We start from the raw sequence: 20,375 nt of genomic DNA, 5'->3' as shown, positions 1-20,375 counted from the left end.
TACTGAAAATAATGTCCTCCAATACAAGGAACATTGTAGCTCATGAGATGTGTAGTTACTGGTGTTTTTGTGGGATGCAGATTAATTGGTAATATATTAATCAGATGTCCTCTTTGATGTAAGAGAATTTAGATAGTATTTTTATAATCGCGTTTTGAAAATGCATAGATTATAATGTCTTTTTTCCTCTTCTCTTCCAGGATCGAAGTAGAATGTATGACAGTTTGAATATGCACTCTTTGGAAAATTCCCTTATCGATATTATGAGAGCAGAGCATGATCCTCTTAAGGGTAGGTGACTTTTTAAAAAAATATGTTTATGTTATATACCAATTTGCTTATCTAACTAGTTTTTATATGAAAGTGAACCCTAAGTAGCACCTATATCCACTATAAAATTCTATTATACATTTATTAATGATAATCTTTTTTTTATGAAATGCCATACTTTTTCCTTTGTTGCTTAATGTGAACTCACCTACCTTGACTTACAATTTAAGGAAAATTCACTATTTAGAGACATGCTTCAGTTCACCAGAGAACGAAGAATGGATCTAAAAGTATACATCAGTCACTTTTCTAGAATTCTTTCAAGTACGAAAATACTAAAAATATTTCTTGGAATACTTGTATTCACAATTTGCGGTGATTCCAGCCTAGAATTTTCCCTAGTTAACCTCCTTTCTCTATTTTTCTTCTACTGTCATAGGGTTTTGAAAAGGGAAGAATATTTTATAGTGGCTTCTCCAAGGTGAAAAGTAGCTCTTCATAGAAATTGACACAAATTAGGGAAAAGAACCAGCCCACTAATCCTACAGTAGCAGTCTTCACTAATTGTTTATAGTATTTGAAGAAGTTTCATTAGCATACTTGTTTTTGTCTGTACATATTCTGTATATAAAATGAAAATTATTACGTATTATTATGTATTTTTATACAGTATATCTCATTGTCATTTATGTCAATGGTGAAAATCTACCAAATTGTCAATTTGAGTCATGACAGATATCTTGCTACATAATAAATTATCTCAAAACTTAGCAGCTTAAAATAGCAATAAATATTTATTACTTTACACGGTTTCTGTGAGTCAGAAATTCAGGAGCAGCTTAACTATTTTATTCTGGCTCAAAATCTCTCATTGAATCAAAATCATGGATTACTTTGTAAACTTTCTCCATTTTTAATTCTATAAAGCCAAGTTAGAATTCTCTTTCGAGATTTGGCCTAAAAACTCTATAAACTTCCATATTGACGGGGAGGTGGTGATGTGGGGCTAAGTTGATAATACTGACCACATATCTAATTATTTTGTTCTGTTTATGGATTTTGCTTGTCAAAAGAATTCCTTGTCTTTTCAATTCCTTAATTTTAAGGAGCTTGAGAAGCTGTGGGGATATTAGTGATTGTTGATTATGTGTGCTAATAGTAATTCCTCATACAAACTTACAGTAAAGTTATATGTCAAGTTTTTGGGGTTCGGTTTGTTTTTTTTTTTTTCTAACCAAAATTCAGCTTAGATTTTTTAGTATCTTTGTATAGGGTCTTGGTCTTTTTCACTGTTATGCTGGCAGTTTCAGTGGTTTGTCTTAGATCCACCATTTAGAATAGAAGCCAGCAGTTTATGATTAAGAAGTTTCCTGTTTATCTCCTTGGCTTCTCAAGAAAGAAAACTCTTAGAAATTCTAATACAAGATAAAGTCAAGATTATTAACTGTTACCAGTGGATAATAAAAGTTTTTCGTTGTTTCTCCCAGTCTTTTTTTTTTTTCAAAAGGCTTTTTAAACATATTAGATAAAATGTTCACTGTGGCACTGTTAATTATCTCTGTTTTTCTTTTTACTAGCCTGGATTATAGTAAAAGTGAAGAGAAACCTAAAAAGAGGACATTGGAAAGGAAATGGAAGCATTGTGAGGTTAAGGGGAATTATATATACATATAAACACACACACTCATGTATATAGATATATATGTTTTTTAATCTCAAGAGAATTCAGAATTTTTAAGTTAGAAAAATTATCTTTGGCTGTGAGAACGGGAAAAACATGCTCACTAACTACCTTTAGGCATCATCATGGTGACAAGTCTGTTCATATTTACACAAAACGTGGAATATTTTGTCTTCCACATGTTTTATGACAGGGAATTTTTAAAAAGAGAAAAAAGAAAAAATTGAGAAACTTTCTCTGCATAAAATCAAAAAAAAAGACTGATATTTGTACAAAGCTCCATCATATCCCTATTTAAAATTATCTTGGTACTAGGTTCTGCCACTTTAAGTCTTTTTTTTTTTTTTTTTTCCTTTCTTTCCTTACTTACACAGATTCCACTGCCTCCTGGGATATTATGTTGTATATTTTCTTTCTTCCCATACTCTGATTATTGTAATTTTTTGGGGGGGCTAGACCTCAGTAGAATCTTCTAAATCAAGGTGGTAGCAAATGGAATAAACCATCCAGGGTTTAACACCTGAATTTGTTTTCCTTCTTTCCATTACTGTTCTTGAGGGCGGTATTTCACCCTCTGTCTCATCTCTTCTCTCTTACCTTTTCATCCCTTCTAGGAAATCCTGTCCTCTGTTTAATTTAAAAAAATTATTTTCCCCTAGAAAACAAAATGAATATTATTTTGTCCTTTCTAAATGCTGTTTTACAAACCAGCCATTGATTTTGTTTTTGTTACGGGATCTGATGAAAAAGGAGAAGAGAGCTGGAGGGTAAATGTTTAAAATGAATTGTTTCTCTTTATATTAATGGTGAAAATATCTAGGAAAATGAACTTGAGTGAGGAGAGATATTAGTTATCTCTGTATAATTATCCCAAATTTAGCAGATCAAAACAACAGTAAACATCATCTCACACAATTTCTGTGGGTTTGAATTTGGGAGCAGTTCAGCTGGTTACTTCTGGCTGAGGATATCTCATGAAGTAGCAGTCAGCATACTGGCTGAGGCTGCAGTCATCTGAAGGCTTAACTGGAACTGGAGGATCTTTTTCTAAGATGGTACACTCGCATGGCTGGCTGTTGGCAGAAGAACTCCGTTTGTTGCCTCATGGACCTCTCAACAGGGCTGTAAAATTTTTCTTATAACGTGGTTGCTTATATCCCCCAAAGTGAGTGATAAAAGCTCAAAATGAATGCCCCCATGTCTTCTATGTCCTAGCCTTAGAAGTCTCATACCATCATTTCCACAACATTCTGTTAACTACGTAGATCAGGTCTGCTCAATTTAGGCCGGGTCTGCTATTCAAGAGATGTGAATACTAGAGGCTGGCTACCACAGAGGTAAAAGGCAGAGTGGTAAATTTGTATTCAATTCTACCCTCAGTTAAAGGAAAAGAAAAATTAGTCAAGGTGAGACTGTCAATTGGAAGAAAGGAGTCAAGCAGATCTCTAGAATGCTAAGTGGCAGGTTCCTGACCTAACTGAGAACTGGGTGATTGTGCTAACAGAAGCACCCTCCCTCTCATCCCTGTTTATGCCCAGAACACTTCACTGCAGCTTATTTGCATTTTCCTACTCTCCAGTGTTTTTTCAGGACAGTAGGGAACCTCCATTGTTTAATGTTGATATTTTCGTGGTCTGGCATAGCAGGTGGGAAGGGTCTAGTCTTGTTGGAGTTGTCCAGGTATGAAATGATGGCAACCCAAGATGGAACGCTGAATGCACCTGACTCCTTTAAGCGTGTCTGCTTTTGCACAAGTTTCCTAGACACTGACTGCACATTTTCTGAGACAGACAGTGTCCTCCCTCATTGTGTAAATATGAAGAGACCTGTCACCATGATGATTCCTAAAGATGGTTAGTGAGCATGTTTTTCCCCTTCTCACAGCCAAAGATAATTTTTCTAACTTAAAAATTTTGAATTCACTTGAGATTGAAAAACATACATATCTATATATATGCATGTGTTTATGTGTTGTGTATACATATATATATAATTGTATATATATATATTTATATTTAAAATGTAATTTTATATATATGTATAAAAAATTCCCCTTAGCCTACTGGGGAAAGAGAGATACCTTATACAAATACAATATACATATATCTACTGCGTGTTAGAAATACTGTGGAGGAAGATTATGCGGTGTTTAGAGAGATTATAAATGAAAGTACCCAATTTAGATGTGGAGTAAAGGAAGCTGAGACCTGAAGCATGAGCAGCACAATGATGAAAAAATATTGGGAGAAAGTGTCAGTTAGACAGAGGAACCAGCATGTGCAAAAGCATGGAAGAGATTGTCACGTTTGAGGAACTGAAAGGAGGCTAGTCCTGGCATAGCTTGTTTTGGGCTGCCTGACGCCGACTGGGTGTAACAGGGCACAGTTAATACTGTCGAGAGTGTGCTATATTTTGCTATGGATCATGAACAGTGACACTCTGTTAAATGCTTTCTTTAGTAAGAATGGCACTGACCCGTCTGCTTTATTTATTGTGTGGTAGTTTCTCTCCATTAACATCCTATTTTCTGATTACTGTCTTGATTCTTGGCAAATAACTTTTCAAAGGAAGAACAATCATGGATTCTTTAAATGGTTAAAGTAAATCATGCTTTGCCAAGTACTGTTTTGTAGTTTTTCAGTTTTAGATTTGCATACCTATTTTAAGTAATTTGTGATTTTTTAATATATGTGTATATATGTTCATCCCCCCTTTAAACAAAAGAACAAGACAGTGATTATTGTTAAGCTCTTTTCCTTCCCTGCCCCCAACAATTTGTAAAAAGGCTTACTGTGTATTTTTTGCCAGAAATTGCTTGTATCGTTCCCCAAAGTATAGGGACAAACAAAAGTACTTAATTGTAGCTCATAAAAGTTGATTTGAAAACTCTAGGAAGAAATGTAGTTTATGTAATGGTTTTGGGGAAGATATGTGTCAGTAAGTTGTAATGCCTTTACCAATGTTTCATGAGCAGTTAAAGGGAATTAAGGAAAAAGAATTTAGAATGTGATTTTACATCAACGAATGTCTAGAGGTGGATGCCTTTAAAACTTCTTATTTACTACGTTTTTGTGTGTCTAGTGTCATTTTTATTACCTGATTGCTAACCTCCTATTTTTTAAGACTCCTGAAGTAAGAAGCTCTGTTTATTTTAGGGCATATAAGCCCTAAGAAAATAAGGAGTTATTCCTGTAAGGTGCTGGCTGATTATGGTAGTACCAAATTTCTTATTTTCTTCCACTTTTCCCTCTCTTTCTCTTCAGCTGACCTTGATATAAGATTACAATACCAAGTCACAAAATAACCTGTATAAATTTCTAAAAGTCTCCATTGTGAGAACTTATATTTAGAATTTAAGAACTGTTGAGCCAGACAGAGGTTCTCAGACTCTGAGACTGTGTCAACCATGTGGGTTTCAGGGCCCATTCCTAGTGGTGGTGCAGTTTATGTGGGGTGTAGAACACACCTGGAGAAACTCTGGTATAAGAGAGCAGTGGTAAAGAGATCTTTTAAAAAACTGTGAAATTTTAATGGCATTTATTAAAATAAAGTTCACAATAAAACAAATACCAATAATATACATGCCAAAGCAGGTATGTCATCTGCTCTTACAGGACTCTTCCTTATTTCCCCTGACAGAGAAAAAGGGGTGCATTTCTCAAAACTGAGTTTACTTTTTCTTCAGCCGCTGGTGTTTTCCTGAAGTCAAAAGTTTTACAATTGCTAATAACAAAGAAAAAAGAATATAGAAGAAAATCACCTGTATTAGATATATATCTTTAAAAAGTTAGAGGGATGTTGCATATGTGTTCAGTTTTAAATGAAATGTTTCCATTTATTTTAAAAAGGAGTAAATAGGATTGACATATTATTTCTCGTTTATTGATTTTTTGTTTCTTTATTCTGTAGAGCCCTGGCCTTTGATAGGAAAAAAATTATTAACAACTTTTGGAGTAAATTATATTTATATAGAAGCCATGTATATTTTATTAAGCAATTCTGACTTTAAGAAGCGATTATTGTTATAATGTACATGGAATCTTAATACTTTATCCTTCCACTGCTCAGAATTGTTCATCTTAGTGAAAGGTGAAAGTACAATTTATGAGTTTGGTCATTGAGAATATCTGTAGATTGAAAAGGAAATTATAAAAATGTGGTTGTGAAAGTTTTTGTTTTAAAAAAACTTATTTGAAATATGGCATCATGGATAGAGATAAGTTTTACTTTTATTTCTTTTTACATAATTGTCTTTATTACAAACTGTTATTACATTTAAAACATACTTGAGTTTTATTTCTTCCAAGCATCTTTGAATATTTAGGTAAATGATTTAAATTATGACAGACTGAAATTTTTTTCTTAAAAACTAAAACCTATCAGACAGAAACTACAATGAATTTTGTTAAAATCATATTTATTTATTCCGAACATGTATGTTTTTACTGCAATCCTGTTATTTACCACAAAGCATCTTTCATATGATCTGAAAAATGTTTATATCACTTGTTTTAAATGGAAAGACAACAAAAAGAATGTTTCCTATATATAACTTGCAGTGATAAAAGCAAGTAATTGGAATAATTAGGCTTATGCATTTTAACTACTTATAGTATTTGAAGATATATCGAAGAATCTCTTCTGAAGGTTTTTTCCTCCAAAATAATAGCGTTTTATCCTTTTTAAAGTATTTGTTTTCCTGTTACAAAAAAAAAGATAGTATTCATTTATTAAAGAAAATGTGGAAACACTAGGAGAAACAAGTTTTAAAATCATCACTTATCTCACGAACTAAAGTAATCATAATTGATATTTTGGTGTATAATTTTTCCAATCTTTTCATTATTTATAAACTTAAAATATTTGCAGTAATTAAATCTTTGCCTTCCATCCAACCTGGTTAACTTTTTTAAAAATTAGTTTAAAAAATATATGTACATACTTTTGAAAGTCAAGTAGTGCTGTAAGTTTTATATAAGGAAAAAATAGAAGTCTCCTTCCTCTTCCTTGTCTGTCCACTTCAGATTCCTGCTCCTTAGTGGTAGCCACTATGAGCCTTTTTTTTTTTTTTTTTGAAATGATTTTTTGTGTAATTATTTGTAAATAATATGCTTGTGCTTCTAGGTTTCCTACATTTTAGATATTATATGTTGATATTCTAATATGACTTAATATCCTTCAATATTTCCCCTACTCTGTCCTCCAAAATGATAAGAGCACCTTTGTTTAAGTCAGGGATTGTATTACTGAGATAAGGCAAATAATATTCATAGATGAACCTTGTATGTTTTGTGCTATAACGTTTTCTTTTTCATAAAACTTTCTTTTTCCTGGTATTAATCATTATCTTTTTTGGTTTATTTGCTTAGTTTTCTAAGTATTTATCATTAATTCATCCCAGAATTTATCCATAGACTGTAAAGCTTCTTTCAATACATATAAATGCATCAAATTATCATCCAGATTTTTTTTTTCATTATTGTAGCCCTATATAGCAGTCATTTGGGGACTTCCATAATCCTAGGAATTCCTTTTTTTCTGTGGAATCCATGTCCTGATCTCCATGTCCTTTCTTCAGTGACTTACATCTTTGTTTCTCTTTGATTTGTTGTACCTGTATTACCTTCCTGCTAATGGCACATAAATTTTGAGACCCTATATGTATTAAAACATAACTTTTCTACCAATATAATATGATAGGCCACTATGAAATTATATATTAGCAATTTAGAATATTGAAGGTATTGATTCAGAGTCTTTTAACCTCCAGTATTGCTTTAAGTGTGGCATTGTTCTGAATCCTGTTCATTTGTATGATCGCCTTGATTTCTTATTTTTGTTGTTGTTGTTTTGCTTTCTGGAAGCTTTTAGGATTTTTTCATGCTCGTGGTTCTGCAATTTCATAATAACGAAATGTGTATCTTGGAGTGTGTATGTGCATACATACCTTCCTTCCTATCTTCATTTTTTAACTTATTAAGCTGTACCTTCATTGGACCGTTTTAATTCAGAGGTTTGTATCTTCAGTTCTTGGAGATTTGGGATATTATTTCTTTGATAATTTCTTCCTTTTTTTTTTTTTTTTTTGAGATGGGAGTCTTGCACTGTTGTCCAGGCTGGAGTGCAATGGCGTGATACTGGCTCACTACAACCTTCGCCTCCCAGGTTCAAGTGATTCTCCTGCCTCAGCCTCCTGAGTAGCTGGGATTACAGGTGCCCGCCACCATGCCTGGCTAATTTTTGTATTTTCAGTAGAGATGGGGTTTCACTATGTTGGCCAGGCTGGTCTCGAAATCCTGACTATGATCTGCCCGCCTCGAGCCGACCAAAGTGCTGGGATTACAGGCGTTAGCCACCGTATCTGCCTCCCGTTTTTTAATATTACCTCTTTTTGGAATTCCTGTTCCTCAAATGTTAAACCTTATATAGTCATCATATGTTTTTCTTTTCTGTTTTCCATTGTTTTGTCTCTGGTTTTGCGTTTGAAGAGCTTATGTTTATTTTTCAAATCTTCTATTGCGTTTTTTGTTTTAAAATTTTTTACTAATTTTTAAAACCTCCTTTAAAAAATTCTCAGAACTTTCCAATGACATCTTATTCTTGTTTGATCTTATTTCTCTGGAGGCTGTTATAGTGTTTGAAGACTATTTTCCCAGTTCCTTATATTGTCTGTGCTTCTTCTAAGTTCTTCTTTTTTATTTGGTTGTGTTCTCTTTTTTTCTCATGTTGGAGGCTTCATCCTTTACTGTCTATTCATATTTAAAAGTAGACACACAAAATGGGGATTGGAAGCTCAATGTATGTAGTTGAAATTATCAACTAGTAATGATTGTAGAAAGGCAGTCGGGTGAGCCCCTTACAATACATGCGTCTAGGTCTTTTCTTTTGTTCTGGGAAATGAACATGGATGTGGGTCTTCTAGTCTTCTGTTTGTGAGCTGTAGGCCTAGCTGCTAGCCTTAGATGAACCCAGGAGGGTTGTTTTAAAAACTAGCAAGCAATCTTAAACCTTCCTGTTTTTAGTTGTACCCCACTTTTACACACGGTTATAACCAGAGCTTCTGATTTCTAAACCTATCCAGGTGTGTACTACAGTAAATGGAGTGTTAACTTGATGGCATTCCCCATACATACACTGGCTTAGGTTTGTGTTTTCAGTGATTTCTGGTCTACAAAGTTAGTTACCATTCAACCATTCACATTTACAGTTCCCAGAAATTTGATGATTTGGTTGTTTTATGATCCTGTTCCAGTGTCTTTATCCTAATGGGGTTATGCCTCTTTAAAAATCTTTTTTTTTTTTTTTTTTTTTTTTTTTTTTTGAGACACCTCTTTAAAATATTTTTAACTGCCATGTTAGGGGTTTCAGAAAGCAACAGAGGTGAACACGTGTATTCAGTCCTTCGTGTTCAGTTGGCAGTCTCTGTAATCTCTAGTCAACTTCTACCTCATCATAAAGACTCTTTGGCACCCCTATCAAGGGTAGATTACTTTTGTGTTAAAGATTTATAGAGAATCAAGTTTCTTTTTAATTAGAGCACCTTTCTTATTTTAGATTCAATCATTTGTTCTTGTTTTTTTGTTTGTTTTTTTGAGACGGAGTCTCACTCTGTCACCCAGGCTGGAGTGCAGTGGCACCATCTTAGCTCACTGCAACCTCCACCTCCCAGGTTCAAGTGATTCTCCTGCTCAGCCTCCCAAGTAACTGGGACTACAGGCACATGCCACCACACCCGGCTAATTTTTTGTATTTTTGCTAGAGACGGAGTTTCACCATGTTAGCCAGGATGGTCTCAATCTCCTGACCTTGTGATCCACCCACCTCAGTCTCCCAGAGTGCTTGGGATTTCAGGCCTGAGCCACCATGCCGGAACTGTTTTTTAATATATATCTTTCATGTAATCTTTCACATAAGACTGTCATGGGAGCAATGGCCACATGTGTTTTTGCTTTACCTTGAATCAGCAGATATCATAATGTCACACAAATAGGAGGGGCCCAGTAAATTATTGATTAAATGATTAAGCATTTTCTCATGATTCATACTCTTCAAAATACTGATTTAGAACTTTAAAGAATTACTGTATATTGTATCTATACATGTAAAATAGTTTGTATAACCATTCTTGAATAGTTGAACATTTAGGTTTTTCAAATTTTTAAATAAAATTGAATTAGCTTTTTTTGTGTTTATTTTCATAGCACAACTTCATATGCTTGTTTCTGAGGCTGTAAACATATATTGCCAACTTAGGTTTGCTTTATACCAGTTCCACTGGCAATATTTTGTTATCCATTTGCTATTCCTCATGGTTATCAGCATTACTTTTGTTTAAAACCCTTAACAGTAAAAAGTTTTGCAACCATTAACTCAACTTGATTTTAGTATTAGTTGCATATATCTGAATTAATACCACTTTTATTATAATAGGTGTATGATAATACATTATCTTACTAAATAATGACTTAAGTTTTGTCTTTCGTTATTGTTGTCTTTTGGGATTATCCTTTCCTTGAATCAAAACTTTTTGGTATTCTATGTTCTTTGGTGTTTCTTGGTAAATTTTCTAGGATTAATTGGTTAAAAGTCTTAAAATATGATTAGATCAAAAAATTTATGATAGGATTTTGATTTGAACGTGTTAACTAAATTAATTTCAGTTGAATCTAAAGTAGATTGGTGGCTTTTATCAGATGAGGTAAGGAATGATTCTGTTGCTCTCTTCGGATCTGGTACTTTGGATCTAAGGGTCTTTTCTACGTTTGTATGATCTTATTCTTAGGCTTTTATGAGGCATGCATTGAAATTTGGGAGTGTGGTCAGGAATGACTGTCCTGCCCCTTGGATCTGAGCAGAGATTGGAGTTATTCAAGGTTGGTAATGACCACATTCTAAGTAGATTTTACCAGACTTCAAATGAACCTTTTTTTCCTAATTGGATTTGGAAGTAAAGGTAAATGTAGATTATGAAAACAATATTGGGCCGGGCGCGGTGGCTCAAGCCTGTAATCCCAGCACTTTGGGAGGCCGAGGCGGGTGGATCACAAGGTCAGGAGATCGAGACTATCCTGGCTAACATGGTGAAACCCCGTCTCTACTAAAAATACAAAAAACTAGCCGGGCGGCGCCTGTAGTCCCAGCTACTTGGGAGGCTGAGGCGGGAGAATGGCGTGAACCCGGGGGGCGGAGCTTGCAGTGAGCCGAGATCGCGCCACTGCACTCCAGCCTGGGAGACACAGTGAGACTCCGTCTCAAAAAAAAAAAAAAAAAAAAAAAAGAAAACAATATTGGAAGAGTCTGTCAGATGAGTGGGGGCAATGCTTTATTTAAAGCACTTAATTAAGAAGTATTAGATGTCTTCTATTAAGGATATGTGTGTATTTTGTGTTTAATATACATATGCAGTATATAACATACCATACATATCATTTATTGAGCAGTTGATACAGCTAAGCATTATTCTTGAGGACTCTACATATATGTATTAACTCATTTAATTTCCATGACTAAGAGGTAGATATTTACCCTTATTTTACAGTTGGATGACTGTGGCTTATTCTTAATAATTGTCTGCATTTCAACTGCTAGTAAGTGGTGGAACTTGGTAGCTCCTGAATTTGTGCTTTTAACCACTGCACCATACTGTCTTCCTTTTGATCTGTTGTTAATTCTAACCTAAACTCTGTATGATTCTAATGTGATTTAAATGTTTATTTTTCTTTTAAAAACAGTTGGCAGAGCACATGGCATTGTTCTTTAGCTATGTTCTCATCACTGAAGAGTGAGTTAGCATCATCAACTGAATATTAGGGCTTTGGAGTTCATTTCTTCTATTAACTTATTAAAGAAAAACTAGTTTAGAGAAGGGGAAAATTTATCTTGGCAAAGAGCAACAAGCAGGACTTTTGCAGTATCTCTCCCCACAACTTCCAATATGTAAGAGATTTAGAAATAAGCTGAAAAAAAAGTCTTGTTCTATGATTTTTTTTTCATTATCTTAGAGAATATCCTCCCTATGCCACACATACAAACACATATTAAGGTATTTGTGTTTTTGATTCAGTCTGTAGTTTACATAGTAGAATGAAATATTTCATTTATCCATTCAACAAATATTTGAGAGCCTACTATATGCTAGGCTTTGTTTTATATGCTAAAGAATAAGAGAGACTGAGTTACTGCCTTCATGGATCTTCTGTTTTAAAGAAGTATAGAGACAGAAAATGTTAGATAATAATCAGTACTATGCAGAAAAAATACACTATCAAGGGGATAGAGAAAGAAGCTGCTATTTTAGACAGGATAGTCTGTCATACTATCTCTTAAAGATTTGAATGAAGTAAGGGGTGCAAGGTTTGGTTGTATCTGAGCAAATGTATTTCAAGCAGGAAAAAAAGGAAGTAGGAAGATCCTGGAAAGGGATTACCTGGCATGTTTGAGGAACAGCAAAGAGCTCAGTGTAGCAAAAATGGTAAAGAATCAGGGACCAGATATTTGTTTCAAATGTAATCTGGTAATTTGTCTAAACAACTGATAAGTTTTATACAGTTGTCATATTTCTTAGTATTTTTAATTGCTCAGATAATACATTTAAAGTGGCTAACATGAAGTAAGGCCTTTTTGTAGAGTTGTCACTTGGTAACCATTCGGGCTGGTTCCAGGACCACCCGGGGATACCAAGATCGGCAATGCTCAAGTCCCTTATGTAAAATGATGTAGTATTTGCATGTAACATATGCACATCTTGTTGTATACATTAAATCAACTCTCGATTACTTACAATACCTAAAACAGTGCCTAGACATCACATTTGTGTGGATTCAATGTCATATCATACTTGGGGCACATCAGATTCAAGTTTTGCTTTCTGGAACATTTTGGAATTTTTTTTTTCCTGAGTATTTTTGATCAGGAATTATATTTTCTTTCTTTTCTTTTCTTTTCTTTTTTTATTTTTTTGAGATGGAGTTTCATTCTTGTTGCCCAGGCTGGAGTGCAATGGTGCGATCTCGGCTCACTGCAACCTCCGCCTCCCAGATTCAAGTGATTCTCCTGCCTCAGCCTCCCAAGTAGCTGGGATTACAGGCATGCACCACCATGCCCAGCTAATTTTTTTTGTATTTTTAGTAGAGATGGGGTTTCTCCATGTTAGTCAGGCTGGTCTCAAACTCCTGACGTCGTAATCCGCCCGCCTCAGCCTCCCAAAGTGCTGGAATTACAGCACCTCCCAAAGTGCTGGGATTACAGGCATGAGCCACTGTGCCCGGCTATCAGGAATTATATTTTCAATATAATTTCTTGGTTGAATCCCATGAATGCAGAAGCCGCAGACACAGAGGGTCGACTATATATTATATACAAATTACTTTTTAAAACCATAATTAGATGAATAAGACAATTTTTAAGATACGATAGATCCTCTAGTTATTCACTGACACCTAAAAATATATATATTTTTTAAATTACTTATTTTAAATTACATAGTATCTTAATGTGAAAGGAACAGTGCTAAGAGCTCGTGTATACTCATTATTTATAGATATATTAAGCCATTATGAAATGATCATATTTTCACAATAATAAGCAATTGCCTGGTTACCTAAAATTTAATTTGCTCAAATTTATTACTAGAGGACTTAGTAAGCTTAGGTTTGTTAAGGACAACAGAAAACTCCTGTGTGGCTTGAATAAGATAGAAGTTTGTTTCCCTTACCAGAAACGTTAACACTCAGAAACATTAACACTCCTAGAGTAGTTTGGTGATTTTCATGGATTGAAGCTCGTTTTTATCTCGTTCTTCTATTATCCTGAGAACACAGTTTCTGCCTCATGGTTTAATACGGCTTCTTCACTTTAGGTATCACATCAGCATTTCAGCAAGCAAGAAAGAGGAAAGGAAGGTCTTCCCTTTTAAGGATACAATACTTCCCAGAAATTGCACATACCACTTTCACTTTATAGCCCATTGGCCAGATCTTACATTCAGGGGTACGCTTATCTACAAGAAGACTGGGCTACGTATGTAGCTTTTTGGTTTTTTGTTTTTCATTCTGGGAAGCTCTGTATCTGTCTAACTTTGATGACTCTATTAGGAACAGTGTACACCTATCAGTCCCTGCACCACAGGTCTTTTAAACAATAAGGAGGAATTAGTTTTATAGTAATATGGGTTTTTTTCTATTTTTTCTGTATTAAAGCTTAAATTATCAAATATACTATAGAATATTCTGTGAATTTTTTAAGAGATAAAATTGTCCTACAACCAACCATATATACTTTTATATACCTTTATGTTATCAATATAAAGTAATTATTAAGGTAGTGATTAAGAGTATGGAGCCAAACTGCTTAGGTTCAGGTTCTGCCAGTGCTACCTGCCAGTGGTATAACCTTGGGCAACTTACCTATTTAACTTTTTGTGACACAGTGTCGTCATCTTAAAATGGGAAGATAATAATACCTAAGTCATAGGATTGTTGTTAGGATTAAGTAACTGGTTGTAAAGAACGTAGAAAAGCTCCTGGCTCAGAGTATAGCCTCAAATGCTGTTAGTTCTTACTATCAATTGGCAGGTTTTTAGTGAAAGTACTTTTAATAATACCCTAAGTAAAACATAACTTTAAAAGTTAACCTATGAAGATGCATTAATGTTTCCACTGGGGTGGAGAAAAGGTGGTTGGGTATCTTTAAAATGAGTCTAAATTTGCTTATTTCATTTGGAGTACTTTATTACTTATATTAAGAGATTTTCTTAGGTAGAGAGCTGTAGTATTTAGAATATGTATACATATGTATACAACATATACATATGTATACAATGTATACAGTATATGTTACTTTGCAAATAATTGTTTTTTAAACTTTCCACAAAATGTGTGCCTTTTAAAAGTCTATTCAGAGCCATAATAGCAAAAGATTATTAGCAGTGAAAATATTTTTTCTTAACCTGTATCTTGAGATAAATAAATGAACAGGAACCTATTACAATTGAGAACCTATTAAAGTTGTAGCTGGGACTACAAGCATGAGCCACCATGCCCAGCCTCTAAATGGGTTTGACGGTTTAAGGTTGAGAATCTTTCAAGGTGGAACTAGGCTTCATGTTAAGGCTTTGTGTAATTTACTTTTCCAGGAAGTCTTGCCTTAATCCCTGGGCCTGATTACTATAGACTCTGTTGTGTTTTTTTATATAGCATTCTGTATGTAACTCTTTTAGCACCTAGCATATTTTATTGAAACTGTATATTTGTGTCTATCTCCCCTACCACATCATAAGATTATGTCCCACTCATGTTTACATCATCTACATCCTACACACTGTCAGTATCGTAGATTTAATTAACTTATTATGCTGAACAGTGAAACAGGTTGCCACTTTGTAGGAGTTGTTTTTTTTTTTTTTTAATCTTAAGTCAGAAATTACAGTAATTTATTCAAGGCCTTAAATTGTTCTCCAAATTTGGCCATCTGCAGCAAGATGTTTAGAAATAGGCATATTTCCAAAATAAGCTATAATACTTCAAAGTAATGTTCTGTGTTACTGAAGTGCAGTTTAGGCAAGCTGTGCTTCCTGGCTCTTTATTGTGTACCTCCCATATGTGTGCTTCTATTTCTCCATATCAAGGTATCACAACAAGCAATTTACTGGTATGTTTTAGAGTATGACAACTTTATTTAAGAGGTCATTTAGTTAACTCATGTCATGCTGTGTGAAATGCAGGAGTAAATAAGAGATGGTAGATAATCCTTTTGATAACACGTATTTTGCCTGTGTTGAGTCTGAAATCAAAATGTCCCACAGTTAACTTAGAGCTCAGGTGAAGTGTGTGTGTGTGTATGTGTATGTACAGGTAACATATTTGTATATCTATCATATATATTTACATATTTTAGTGTCAAAATTGGATTATTTTTACCACTTACTCTTGCGTTAGAAGATGATCAAACTCTTTAATTTCATAACTAAAAGTCAGCCGACAATCTCCATCTTATATGTGGGCCTGTAGGGTGTAGAGGACTTGCTGAGGTGATAAAGGTAGATGCGGTTAATCTGTAGAGGACTTGCTGAGGTGATAAAGGTAGATGCAGTTAATCTGTACTCCTTACTCATGTGCTAGCTAGCATATTGTTTTGTTTTTAAAGGGACTGTGCTGAAAAGTACTAAAATGCAATCCCAGACATTTAATTTTTAGATATTTTTCAAATGGGCTTTAAATTTATTATTATTATTATTCATTTGTTAGAGGCAAGGTCTTGTCCTGTTGCTCAGGCTGGAGTGCATTGGCACAAAATAGCTCATTATAGGCTCAAACTCCTAGGCTCAAGTGATCTTCCTTTCTCCACCTCCCAGCTAGCTGGGACTACAAGCATGAGCCACTGTGCCCAGCCTTTAAATGGGTTTTAATGTGCTATTCTAATAGTCCCATTAGAGATTCAGGCATTTGAGAAAATCCTGTATTTTATAATAGACTAAAAATAATGGTCATCCTAGCTATTGGCATTTATCAAACAAGTGTTATGATGTAAAAATGCTGGATAAACCACAGAATGTTTCATGCATACCTTTTTTCTTCTCCACAGCAGTTCATAATACTGTTGTCCCTTCTGCATTTAGTAAATAAAAAACTTTTGAATGAAGAATGACTCAGAGGAAATACTATGCTACTATGCTCATCAGCTTTAGTATTTTTATTTTTTATTTATTTTTTTATATTTTTAATCATTCATAAACTTGGAAGAAGTTTTCAATATTTGTAATATAAGATGTTTTCATTAACCTTATTTATTTAAATATGACTTTATAAAGCCACATTGGCAAGTTGAGATGAATTTTTCTGCTTATTTTTTATTTTAACATTTTAATTGTTTTTGATTTAGGAATATGAACTTCTCTCAAGTTTTATTTTTGACAAGAGATCTATAGATAAAATTACAAACAACTTTGAAAAAATTTTAAAAATTCACATTTCATATTAAACTTGCAAGATTAGGATATGATACGTATATTGTTTTTACATTTCCAAAAATAAATAAGCTTTATTCTATTGGCGTTGCTCCCAAATCACATTGTAATCTTATGAAAAATACTGTGCTCAATAATTTTCTCTTTACACCACCTTTGTTTGTTGTTGTTTTTTGTTTTTTTCTTTTTGCTTTTCAAATAACTCCATAATCTTCAAACTCACCTTTCCTGTCTTTTTAAAGGTCGATTGAGCTATCCACATCCAGGAACTGACAATCTATTGATGTTAAATGGTAAGTTTTATAAAAACATTTTATGTTTCCAATTGGTTTATATAAAGATGATTTAATACATGTATCTCTGAACCTCTCCATACACACAGTTTAATCATTCTATGAGTATAAAAATAAAGTTACTACTATTCCTATACAAAAGGCAGAATTAGGAATCTGAGTGTGTTCTGACTGGTAAAGCCGTCATTTGTAACAGTATGACTAATTCAGTGATCACAGACTTGGAGGCAGTCCTGATTTGAATATTGCCTTTCCAGTTTCAGATATGACCTTGGACAGATTACTATTACCTTAGTTTCCCCATCTGTGTAATGAGAATATAGTCTCAAGGTTTATTGTGAGATTCAAATGAGATGTTTGCAAAGTGCGTAGAACTTGTTACTTAGTGTAGCACTTTTGTTTGTGGTTAAATAAGGAATATACTGGTCACTATAAATATTGTGATCACACTAAACTTATTCAAACTAGAAAACTTACATAGTGAAGTTCACCAAAGTAAGGAAAATAATAAATTTTCGTTAAAGTTAGTTTTCTTTCTGTTAGACAAACATTAACATATTCAGAGTCTCAGTACTTAGCACATCCGTGATTGTGGGAGTAGAGATGGAGGATTAAAATATCCTTCACAAGAGTATTTTTAAGTCAGAGGGTGGGTGTGGAGAGGGAAATAGGAAGGGGAAAGAATAGAAATAGTATTAATATTTACTTTAAAAAACAATATCATTAAAATGGCTTGGCTCTTGTATTTCAACTAAAGCTTTACTGAAATAACATGGCAATGAAGTTGAGGAACAAAGACTGAAAATAAAGTACATGTAAAGCTAGACCATGTGAACTAGTATTAAGACAGAAGGATGGAAATAAAGTCTAGGCCACATAGGAGATGGTCAGGGTAAGTAGGATTTTCGGTGAGAAAAATTGAAGAAGCCGAGCATTAGATGAGGTGATTGATTTAATCATTCAGCATTTCACTGTTGAGTTGTCTAACACATGCCAGCCTAGTCTAAGCATTGGGTTATCTAATTAGTGAGAATCCTACAGGGTGGTTGTGGTCAGAATTGCCAGGGTACTACTGGGGCCGTACTGAGTCATGTGGAAGCAAAGAACTTAGTATCCACAGTGTATCTGCAACTTACATTATTAGTTATACTAAACATTATTAAACTAATTGATGATTTTGTCAGTTGCGAAAAGCCCTTATAAATAATCTAGATGTTAGGTGGAAAAGTGTTTCATCACACAGCAGAAAGAAGAGTATTCAGGCCAGAGTTGCATCTTGTGGACAAATCTGCTTTGTATATTATGTGAGTAGTCTTAGTAGTCTGTCATTTGGGGCGACAATGCATACTCAGTACAGGAAGCTAGCCTGGAAACTCTGAACTTTTTCTGGCAAGGTACTAGCAGGGAGAAAAAGATAATTAAACTAGGACATGAAAATGTGTTTACATCAGGAAAAGAAACAATTTGATCCAAAGAGAATTTTTTTTTAACTTTTTTCGAATCATTGGTTGAGAGTAAAGCAAGATAATTGGGAATATTTGTGGGTTAAAGAAGTCGCAACGTAATTGGGAATATTTGTGGGTTAAAGAAGTCTTGAATATTAGGGATTTAAATAGTTTTAGTAAACACCAAGGTTATTGAAGGAGAGAACTAGGCAAAGAAATGTACTAATAGGTAAGGGGATATTTTTCTTGAACTATTTTTTAACTATGTGTAATTCAGTTATATTCTTAGCATATGGTCTCCCTGGGAAATGTGAGAATTAAGTGATATTAGTATTCCTGTACTAAGTATTTATTAAATGTTATTGACGGATTAAAGAAATTGTTGTTTCTCATCGTACATAGACCGACTTTTTGAATTATGAAAGTTTCTCTTTAAGTATATCACGTTTAACTCACTTTTAGGCATTTGGTTAAGTAAGTTGAATTAACTGACAGAGCGAATATTGTTAATTTTAAAAATAAATGTTTAGTAATAAATTTTGCATCAGTCTTTGTATAGTGGTGTAATAGTAGCTAGCTCATAGTGGTTGTAACATAGATTCTGGAGCCAGATTATCTGAGTTTAAACCCAGGTTGGCTTTTTCTATCTGTGTAACCCTGAACAGCTTACCTAACTTCACTTTGACTCAGTTTGTTTATGTGTAAAACAGAGATTAGCATACTGCCTGACTCAGGGGACTGTTGTGAGAAGTGAGTGAATTCCTTCATGTAAAGTATTTAGAGCAGCTTCTGAAAGTAAATGTTAGCTAAGTAGTGGGTGATGGTGAACAGTGATAAAAATTTATTTGAAAGAGTAAAAATCATGTCCTATAAATAGATGAAGTTAGGTATGTCTGTGTTGGAAAATATAAACTTAAGAGAAAACATAACTGATATTTTAAACTATTTGAGGTATATTACAAGTAGCTAACAAAGATGGCCCATTTTGTGTTCTTGCAGAAAGCCAAACTAGAACTATTTGTTAGAAACTATCTTGGGACAAAGTTTAGGTAAAATAACCCCCCAAAAAGGTAAAATAACTCTCTGAGGCATTGTTTCCTAAAGTGTGATGCTGTTGCTCCTTGGAGTACCCAAGATGACTTTTGATGTACACAGATACCCACTAAAATAAATGCGTGACTGTTGCAATTAAAGAACATTCCTTAGAAAATGCAGAACTGACAGAAAGCTGACAGTGATGCTAGGCTTAAGTTTCTTTAATAAAACATACTATTACAATTGTTAGGGCCGATATGGCAAATATATCTGTAAACATATCTGTAAAGATTTTATGATTCTACCTTAATAGTTAATCAGCAGTTATGGTTCATCTTTTAAATATTCCTTTAAGTAAGAAATAAAGAGAAAATGGGATAAAAGCCAGGAAGTTGATCAAACTCATTAAAACTATGAAGTGTCTCTGGCAAATCCTTAACTCTAAGCATCTGTTAGCTCAGATATATAGTTTTTTAAAAAAGAGGTGTAATACAATAAATACCTGTATATCTCATGAGGCTGTAGCGATATGTTTAATTTAAACAACAAAAAAACCATATAAATATAACTACAAGCAGTCTCCTTCTGAACAGACCATATTCCCCAAATTAAGTTGAATTGACTACTGGAGACTGTCACTATTGAAGAATTCAAAGATGTTGAAGAGTCCATATTTAGCATCCAGAAGC

General features: G+C 33.9%; 1 protein-coding gene across 9 annotated transcripts in view; it reads left to right on the top strand.

Moving 5' to 3' along the window:
- Nucleotides 1-20,375, top strand: part of CPEB2 (cytoplasmic polyadenylation element binding protein 2) — a 66,219-nt gene that overhangs the window by 14,439 nt on the left and 31,405 nt on the right. For all 9 annotated transcript variants that reach the window (XM_003898498.5, XM_009206545.4, XM_009206544.4 and 6 more), the window contains 2 exons: nt 201-291; nt 17,156-17,206. In XM_003898498.5, the coding sequence (XP_003898547.3) occupies nt 201-291; nt 17,156-17,206 (142 nt within the window). The remainder of the gene's footprint in view (nt 1-200; nt 292-17,155; nt 17,207-20,375) is intronic.

Source organism: Papio anubis, chromosome 3 (assembly GCF_008728515.1).
Source record: "Papio anubis isolate 15944 chromosome 3, Panubis1.0, whole genome shotgun sequence".
Taxonomy (NCBI): Eukaryota; Metazoa; Chordata; class Mammalia; order Primates; family Cercopithecidae; genus Papio; species Papio anubis.
This window is presented reverse-complemented; position numbering and strand designations above follow the sequence as displayed.